This window comes from Bidens hawaiensis, unplaced genomic scaffold, assembly GCF_021521415.1.
Source record: "Bidens hawaiensis isolate Kalapana, Puna unplaced genomic scaffold, B.hawaiensis_p1.1 tig00035931_1, whole genome shotgun sequence".
Classification (NCBI taxonomy): Eukaryota; Viridiplantae; Streptophyta; class Magnoliopsida; order Asterales; family Asteraceae; genus Bidens; species Bidens hawaiensis.
Window position 1 is genome coordinate 200,485 of NW_027496259.1, and position 9,919 is coordinate 210,403.

A 9,919-nucleotide genomic window follows, 5' to 3' on the forward strand; every position below is an offset into this window, starting at 1 on the left:
ACAACATTGCATGCGATTTCTATCTATTTTTACTGCATTGGCAGGACATTTGAATGATCAATGGAATCAAAAGCTGGAAAAAAGTCTAGTAGTAATTCCTTATGTTACGAAGCTCCCTTAGGTTACGGTATTGAAGACGTTCGACCCAACGGTGGGCTCAGGAAGTTCAAATCTGCTGCTTATTCTAACGTCAGTTTTCATTTCTATAACAATAATATTATACATTTACGTTTGCATTCATTTGAATGTTCAGAAATTAAATGACCTATTCTAACTTTGAGATTCAATTTTTCATCTTGCAGTGCACCCGCAAGCCGTCCTAATATTTAATATCCGTGCTGCATAACACTAGATAAAAGTGTTCGGTTTTATTGTTTTGCTAGTCTTTCTTTTCTTTTCTTTATCTCAGTTCTTCGTTTCCTCTCTTTGTAACAAAACTTTCCAAAGGCGAGATGGCTTCCGCCATTGGATTTGAAGGCTATGAAAAACGGCTTGAGATTTCATTCGTTGACCTTGGAGGCCAAGGCCTGCGGTCTTTAACTAGGAACCACATTGATGAGTTCCTGGCACCTGCTGAATGCACTATTGTTTCTTCATTATCAAATGATTTACTAGACTCTTATGTTCTTTCTGAGTCAAGTCTGTTTGTGTACCCGTATAAAATCATCATGAAAACATGTGGCACTACTAAGCTACTTCTCTCAATCCCACCTATACTTAAATTATCTGGTGAGCTCGGTCTTACCGTAAAGTCTGTAAGGTATACGCGTGGAAGCTTTATATTTCCTGGTGCTCAAGTGTTTCCTCACCGTAGCTTCACTGAAGAAGTAATGGTTCTTGATAGTCATTTTGGAAAGCTTGGTATGGGTAGCAATGCTTATGTCATGGGCGGTGCTGACAAGGATCAGAAATGGCATGTCTACACTGCTTCAGCTGAGTCAGCAGATCGTGTTGCAGACACCGCTTCGGTTTACACTCTGGAGATGTGTATGACTGGTTTAGGCAAGAGGAGTGCATCTGTGTTTTTTAAATCTGAGTCGAGCTCTGCGGCTATGATGACCGAAGATTCAGGGATTAGGAAGATCCTTCCAGAGTCTGAAATTTGTGATTTTGATTTCGACCCGTGTGGGTACTCTATGAATGCTATAGAAGGGGACGCGATCTCCACCATTCATGTGACTCCAGAAGACGGTTTTAGTTATGCTAGCTTTGAAGTGGTTGGTTATGATTTCAAGTCCTTGGATTTGACTCTTTTGGTGGAAAGAGTGTTGGCTTGTTTTCAGCCTAGCGAGTTTTCTATGTCGTTGCATGGGAACGAGAGCGAAGTGAAGAAACTCAGTCTGGAAAATAGTGATATGAATGTGAAGGGGTACTGTGTTGAAGAAACAAAGTATGAAGCGTTGGGTGAATGTGGGAGGTCAATGGTGTACTATGGGTTTGTGAGGGGAGGAAGTAGTTGCGGGTCTCCACGGTCGACGCTGAATAGGTGTTGGAGTGAAACTGAGAATGAGGAAGAGTAAGTTGGAGGAAGAGTTGTTGGCAAAATGGTAATATGATTGATTGCATGTCTAGTGTGGTTGTGTGGCTAAGTGTGTGTGTATCTGGCTGTGGGTTTGATGAGCTGAGGAGTATTATGCTGCTACTGATTTTGGTGCATCTACTATCTATGTAATTTTGTTTGGTTCTTTATTTACTCTTTTTGGTTATTCTTTCAAGAAAGCCTGTGTGATGACTTGTTATATAATTAAGTTTCATGATTATTTGTTTGTGTCATGTTTCATGGTTACTTGTTTGCCATTCTGTTGATTCTTTTGCTTTTGCTATTGTTGAATTGATTTTTGACCGTATTTAAAAGTGCGAGCTGGTACTTATTATTGAGAAGTTGATAGGAACTGGCTACATAATCGGTCCGTTAAGTTCTCTTGAACTATATCTATATGAACTAACTTGCTCAACTGGCCAAAATGGTTGGACAATTTTTACCCTTTCCTTCCTAAAATCTCATTTATTGAGATTCATATACCAAAATTTAAGAATAATTATTGCCATTAGAACAAATCAGAACCAAAATTCTGATTTTGTGGTTTTAGAAAACTGTTCAGTTTTGATGTTTTGGTCTTACGCATAGGTTCGGTTATGAGTCAGTTTCGGTTTTACATTTAGGCTCGAAATGTATAGTCCCGAAATAATGGATTTTGGACCGAAACTGTTACCTAAAATATTTGTTAATCATTCATAATGAATTTTTGGCTTAAAGTTTTGACCCAAAATAATAAGCAAACATTCAATCAGCTGTGGGCAAATCATGTTTAAAAAAAAAATTGGGCGAATATGAACTGGTTTTGGGTAAGGTTGGGTTTTAAACCAGATTTTGACCGGTTTCGCAGGTGTTTATCGGGTTTTGGCCGGGATGGTCAGTTAGAAGTGGAACCAGTTTCGATTGGTCCAGGTTGGTTCCCTTAAAATGGAAACCTGGTTTGTGCCCGCGTGTTGAGTATAGACGAATCCGGGTCCGCTTCCGGGTTGCATGCCACCCACCTCTACAATCTACATTCAATTAGATTGGTTCGGTTTGAAACGAGGTGTCACCGGATTCATTACAAGAGATGATTGGTTTCATACTCCAGTCAAACTGTTCATCCGCTGCACAATTTGTACGAAAGTAAGAACACAATCAAACCTGAAGCAAACAAAAACGAAAGACCACATAAACCGATAAAATTAGGGTTCATCTACATTCCATTCATGGCTAATTTAACAAGTGTTACAGGCGAGACCCATTTGCTAAAACCTGTGCTTGCAATTGTACTCAAAGGTTGTTCATGGGACACTCTCTTGAACCCCCTAATCGGTTCAACCATCACTTCAACCACCATCACTCAGACACTTCAAAACCTCTCACAAATCAGACCCACTTCAATTATCTCATGGAGTTTCTTCAAATGGGTCGAGTTAAACCCGAATTACAAGCACTCATTACAATCATCTTGGACCATGATTCAAATTCTAACCAAAAAAAGGCATTTCAAGAGTGCACACCAACTGCTCGACAAAATTGCTCTGAGAGATTTTTTATCTTCGCCCACAGTTTTAACCGCGCTGGCGACTGCCCGAGACGACCCGGATGTGAATTCTCATGTTTTGAGCTGGTTGGTGATATTCTACGCGAATTCGAAGATGATCCATGATGCAATTCAAGTGTTTGAGCATATGCGAGTTTGTGGTTTAATACCGCATTTGCCTGCTTGCACTGTTCTGTTGAACTCGTTGGTTAAAGAGAGGTTGACGGATACAATGTGGAAGCTTTATAAGAAAATGGTAAAGATTGGGGTAGTTCCGAATCTGCATATTTATAATGTGTTGATTCACGCTTGTTGCAAGTCGTTGGATGTGGAGAAAGCCGAAGAGTTGTTGAGTGAAATGGAGTTTAAATGTGTTTCGCCTGATCTTTTCACTTACAATACGTTGATATCATTGTACTGCAAGAAAGGTATGCATTATGAGGCTTTGTGTATTCAAGATAGAATGAACATAGCAGGCATCCATCCTGATATTATAACCTATAATTCGTTGATTCACGGGTACTGTAAACAAGGTCGAATGAGGGAAGCATTTAGAATGTTTAAGGAAATGAAAGGTGTTACTCCAAATCATGTTACATACACTACTTTGATCGACGGTTATTGTAGAGTGAGTAGCTATAACGAAGCAATGTGCTTGCGTGAGGAAATGGAAGCTAAAGGGTTGTTTCCTGGAACAATTACTTATAACACAATGTTAAGGAAGTTATGTGAAGAGGGTAGGATAAAGGATGCTAACAAATTGTTGAATGAAATGAGTGGGAGAAAAGTTGTACCTGATAATATTACATGTAACACACTTATTAATGCTTATTGCAAAATTGGAGATATGAAATCTGCTTTAAGAGTTAGGGGTACAATGTTGAGTACAGGGTTAAAACCTGATTCTTTTACGTACAAGGCATTGATTCACGGATTTTGCAAGGGTCGGGATCTTGAAAATGCTAAAGAGTTTGTTTTTTCCATGATTAACGATGGATTTTCTCCAAATTATTGCACTTACTCGTGGCTCGTGGATCTTTATTGTAACCAAAACAATGAGGAGATGCTGGTTAAGTTGCCTGATGAGTTTTATCATAAGGGGATAATTGTTGATGTTTTGGTTTATAGGGCGTTAATCAGGAGATTATGCAAGAGAGAGCGGGTTGATTATGCTCAAAGGTTATATGATATTATGGTGTGTAAAGGGATATCCGGAGATAGTGTTGTGTTTACTAGTTTGGCTTATGCTTACCTGAAAGCAGGTGACATGAGTACTGGTTTAAAGGTGTTTGATGAGATGTATAAGAAGAGGTTGATGATCACTTACAAAATCCATAAAAGTTTTACTGCTAGTTATGCTAGTGACAAGGGTATTTTGGGAACCTTTTGGAATCTTGCTGTTGAAAGAGGGTTGATTTCCAGAAGTACCTTGAAACAGATTTACCGGGCTGAAGATAATGCTTAGGAAACAAATCTTGCAAAACTATGGAGTTTATACTTAACAACTGTAAGTATTGATGATTTGTCTTCTGTAATTTTGATAGACAGTTTTTAAGAATTTAGAGGATAATTTAAGAATATAGGCTTTTGATTGGTAGGTGATGCACGACAAATGTTTAGGGGTATGAATGTTTTACGCGACAAGAACCTAACATGAAATTTGCGGGTTTGGGTTTAGTCTAAACGAGTTTGGGTCAGTTTTGGGTTGAACCCGTGAACCCACTTAACTAAACATGTCGTGTCCATGTCAAGCCACAGTTCGCGTGTTGACTTGTTTAACCCAGTTATTATTTCTTTTTCTTTTTTAAATGTGTTTTAACTTAAATTAGATAGGTTGGATATTTTATGTCAATATTAAAATTTAAAATAGAAATTGACATAAGATTTAATGATTACATTGTAAATGTTTTTTATATATTTTGTATTTTTTATTGTTAATTTGAAAATATGAAGTGTTAATTTGCGAAAAAAAATGTATAAAAATTCGGATGCTCGTGTCAACTTGGGATCATCCGTGTCATGTTCGGGTTTGCATAAATTTCTCTGGTTTGTGTCTGGTTGGACCCGCCAACTTGCGACACAACCCGTTTAGCACCCTGAACAAGATATATTAATGTTTAGAACTCTTATTGCAGGAACCAACCAAAAGAAGATAGAAAAATAATAAACGACCATTATACCTTCATGTGTGTGGCTTATGATAGACCTTAAAGAACCTTTCTAAACGTCCATCCAATTAAAGATCATCCGTACAATAAATTTCAAAAATAGAAATAACCCATTCCAACATGTTCCTGTTTCCTCTCTCTGATCTCACTAACTTGTGGTCTTGTTTAATCTGGATTCAGTCTCCAAAAAAGTTCCCAATTGTAGCAACAAACAAATGATAAATATTTGCAACTGTTTTCTATAAATAGAAAGCACACATGTCACCGGTTGGTTTTATGTTATTAGCTGCATATAACCAATCCTATTTATAGTTTATGATCAACATAATCTAACTGGCATTTTATAAACAACAATCGTTAATCTCCTAAGTACAATATGAACAACGAACTGAATGCAGAACAAGAAACTGCCCGGGCAAAGGCCGAAGCTCAGGTTACTTTCATTTTTATTCTTTCTCATAGCCTCATATATGTATATATAAATATATGCATTGTAGGATGTAATTTATTTGTGACTTCTAATAAAATTACACCCGTTCTAATTTATTTTGTATTACCGCAATTATTTCCATCACTGATATCGAGTATCTTTTGGTGTCAGCAAAAGTGAGCCGAGCTGATGGACCAAGCTACCAGTGTCGCACAGTCTGCTCAAGAATCGATGCAACAGGTTCGTTTGTAGAATCGTCTTATAATTATTGTAGTAGTTATTATAATTAATTAATATAGTTTTCTAAATTAAGAAATGCACTTATTTGCAGGCTGGCCAGCAGATTAAGGAAAAGGCACAAGGAGCAACCGAGCAGTGAAGAATGCAACCGGGATGAACAAGTGAAACCCACGGATCAAGTTGATCAACCACCATGGTCTCTTTCAACCCGAACCTGTTTTTATTTCGTTCCTATTTTTTTTTTTTTTTTTATATACCTATCTTATTTTGACATGAGATATAATCATATGAGAGAGACTATAGTGGGTAAGTGATTGGTTCTTTTTTATCCTATTTTGACATGAGGTATAAAAACATATCATTTTCAATTGTGAAAAAATTGGTCCCAAATTCTAATGGCCCCTCATATAAAGGCGTGGTTAATTCGACCCGAGGATAAGAAATTTTGTTAGTTGCAAATTGAAGCCCTCTACTTTCAGTATATATAATTTAAACATGGAACTAGGGATGAGATCAATACAGCAAAGAGTCTATTAAACTTGTCCCACCATTTCTCCTTTTACTCGTTACGGCTCCTTTTCTGACTTGTCACATAAGAGCACCTCCAACTGTATAATTCAGACCGGAGCCGGTGTTTTACGTGACAAAGATAAAATCCAGAAGCCCCCCGCTGAGGACCCATCCGAGAGGACCGAGAGGGTGTTTGTTAGTACGCATCCGGAAATTCAAACTAAAGTGGATAGAATAATTTGAATTTTCAGAGTTTGGATTCAAAAATTTGAGCTCAAGTTGAATCATTAATGGCATTATTTAAAAAAAAATAACTTGTTGAAAGTAGACGTAACATTGGACATAAATGAGTGTGTTAAGAGGATGGATGGCATTTGACGTGACGCGTTTATGATGTTTTGAGGCCGGATGCATTATAGTTTCTACAATTAATGGTTACGTTTAGTTAACTGCTGTGAGAAAACACGATATTCGATTTTAATCCAAGGTTCTATGACAAAAAGCAAAGCACACGAATAAATATCCACGGCTATGCCGTAGCGTGTGTCGGGTGCATCTGCTTTGAACATGGGACCTTCTCGTGTCTTGTGGAGCATTTTGCCAATTTTTCTAACGTTGTTTTAAAGTTTGCTAGTATATAAACTAAATATCTATTGTTATTCAGTTGCTCCAACACCATTTTACAATTCTCCCTAAACTCTTCTAGTAATTGCTATACCATTCTTATACGAACTCAAAGATAATTATATCTTGATAAAAACTTTGAGGTTTCGGAAGTTAGAAGACAAATAAAGAGAAGTAGAGGGGTTAAAAAGAGTAAGTGAGAAACAAAGATTGGAACGTGTTAATGAGACGATGTGGTCGGACTAGATCCATTCGTTGAGCACCATAAGAAGCCAAGTAGGGTGGAACCGACATGACAAATGGCAACCATAACCAGTTGCCAGGCGTGAAGGGTGATAAGTGCATAGGACCCGCCAGCTAAGCTAGACGACGGAAGAGATGGGCTGACCATGATCCTCTTCACGTGCCCAGTGGGCCCATGCTTCACAATTTCTCAATAGTAACCGGGTCGGCATTGTGCCTAGCCCCACTGGCACTTGAAAAGCTTTCCACTTTGGTATCGTCTTAATCCAAATATCATCTTCACTTGCCCGTTTATGAGGAACTGCGGTTCGTTTTTACGTCCAAATAAAATCTTTTTTTTTTTTAAAACGATCAACAAATACAGTCCGACTACTAGAGGTAGTCCAATGACAAAAGATGACACCACACGCTCGCGATCACAGACAACACTAAGTAATTCAAGCCCACTTTCTCATGTTCCATAGAAAACCCTTTGTTTGAAGACCCATTGCGATAAAACCCTGTTGGGATCGGTTTCAAAAATCTAAACAAAGGTTTATTAAGTCATAAATCTTTTCCCAAAATACAATACTGAAAAGGGTTGGTACGAAATAGTTCTGACATAGTTGCTGATGAAAGTAGGCTTTAAATATTTAAAGGTTTCTTAAATGTCTCTATTAGGTAACCGTCCTAAGTAAAAATGTGATACACATGTTTGGAAGTAGAAATTAGTATGACTTGTTTTTTTTTTTTTTTGAAAGACCAACAAAATTATATTAAAAACACAAACTAGCAAGGAGCTAGACCAACAAAACATCCACCAAAGCCAAACCAAAACCAAAACAACACCAGCAACAAAGCAACATCAAAACACTCCTAATTCCATGTATGTTGGATTGGTAAAGTAGAAGTATTGAAAACCTTTTGGTTATGAGTTTTTCGGTTTTTAGTTTATTAGGTCTTATCATTTATGCTTAAAATTTTTTGGCTGGAAATAAAATTTATCCAAAAATAATGAATTTAGACCTAGATGTTTTGTTAGTAACTATCTGACTATTATATATTTGAGCTGACATATTTAAGTTATGCTATTTATTAAATTTCTTATAGACTACATTTAAAAAAATGAAAATCTATAAATTCGGTTCGATTCGAATTTATAAAACCAAACCTTTGTTTTTATGAATATGTAAAACCATACCGTTGTTTTTGTTTCGGTTAAGTTTTTTTAGTTTCATGCACATCCCTTAACATATTTTTAGTTTAAAATACGCATACCACAATGGATTGTGTATGATGCCAATCATTCACTATTTTCAAGTGTATGATTCGCAAGGACTCTTGTTATACCTACACCAACTAATATTTCATAACCTGATTCTATACAATGCCATTCAAATAGAAACTTAGGTGGTGACATGATTATGAAAATTACAGATCTCAATATTAACTTAAACATATTTAAAATTAAAATAATTGATAACAAGTTGTAATCAAGTTATAAACCGGTTGAAGAGTTGTAATAGAAGAACTTAACTAGATGGAATTTAAACTTATAAAGTTATAATATTCTAGTTTGAAAGGTTCAGCTCGAATATAAATTGTTTATTAGAATCTTAAAACAGATTTAGAAACCAACCACACTAAGGTTTACTCAAACCAGAAAGGCTGGATGGATAGATCCGCTGTACATGTCAAGTATAAATGGTCCCACACAAAGTATGACTAATCCGCCCAACAATTCTCACCCACTAGTTTGGATCCACGTGGCACCTCCTGGATTCTCCTCAGCCTCCCACTTGTAATCTCGCTCCTTTATGGTGACCACAAAACTTAACTCAAAACACCATACGAACCACACATCAACCCCATCTCACACCATGTTGGATCACTCTGGTACCTTATGCTTAAAGACTAGTACCACCTGGGCTCGTGTATGCGACACCTGCCGCTCCGCCCCCTGCACCATTTACTGCCGCCCTGATGCCGCGTACTTATGCACGGCGTGTGACGCGCGTATCCACGCGGCTAACAAACTCCAGTCCTCCCAGCATGAGCGTGTGTGGGTTTGCGAAGCGTGCGAGCAGGCTCCGGCCGCCTTTATCTGCAAGGCGGACGCAGCCTCGCTCTGTACCGCGTGTGACGCGGATATCCACTCCGCAAACCCACTGGCTCGCCGCCACCATCGTGTCCCGGTTATGCCAATACCCGGGGCACTTTACGGGCCTCAGGCTGCTGACCCGAGGTCCGTGATGGGGCTGGGAGTTGAATCCCAGAGTGGGTTTTTGTCTAATGAAGGAGAGGGTGCGATTGATGATGAGGATGAGAGTGAAGCTGCTTCATGGTTGTTGTTTGATGGGCCTGCAGTCAAGAATAGTCAAAGTCAAAATGGTAAAGATGGTGGGTTTTTGTTTAATGGTGAAGGAGGTGATGATGAGTACTTGGAGTTTATGGAATTTGGTGGTGATGAACAGCAGTGTTATAATAAGGTGCAGGAGAAGATTTATGCGGGTGGTGATGCGGATAGTGTGGTGCCGGTTCAGAAGAATATTAATCATCAGCAGCAGTTTCATCAGCATGAGTTCCAGAATCATAAGTTTCAGCTGGGGATGGAGTATGAGAACTCTAATGGTGGTAGTGGTGGTGGTTATGGGTTCTAATGT

General features: G+C 38.2%; 2 protein-coding genes and 1 pseudogene across 2 annotated transcripts; all 3 read left to right on the forward strand.

Moving 5' to 3' along the window:
- The first annotated feature begins 335 nt into the window (after positions 1-335).
- Positions 336-1,745, forward strand: LOC143587937 (S-adenosylmethionine decarboxylase proenzyme-like). Its single transcript, XM_077069082.1, has one exon. It carries the CDS (start codon positions 453-455, stop codon positions 1,518-1,520), a length of 1,068 nt encoding a protein of 355 aa, XP_076925197.1. The 5' UTR covers positions 336-452; the 3' UTR covers positions 1,521-1,745.
- A 985-nt stretch (positions 1,746-2,730) lies between these two features.
- LOC143587936 (uncharacterized) lies at positions 2,731-4,549 on the forward strand. Its single transcript, XM_077069081.1, has one exon. The coding sequence runs from the start codon at positions 2,746-2,748 to the stop codon at positions 4,525-4,527; it is 1,782 nt and encodes a 593-aa protein (XP_076925196.1). The 5' UTR covers positions 2,731-2,745; the 3' UTR covers positions 4,528-4,549.
- Positions 4,550-8,982: 4,433 nt separating this feature from the next.
- On the forward strand, positions 8,983-9,916 carry LOC143587938 (zinc finger protein CONSTANS-LIKE 2 pseudogene; annotated as a pseudogene).
- Positions 9,917-9,919: the final 3 nt, after the last annotated feature.

Coding starts and splice junctions, on each gene's coding strand:
- LOC143587936 (XM_077069081.1), top strand. CDS start 2,746: ATGGCTAATTTAACAAGTGTTACAGGCGAGACCCATTTGCTAAAACCT.
- LOC143587937 (XM_077069082.1), top strand. CDS start 453: ATGGCTTCCGCCATTGGATTTGAAGGCTATGAAAAACGGCTTGAGATT.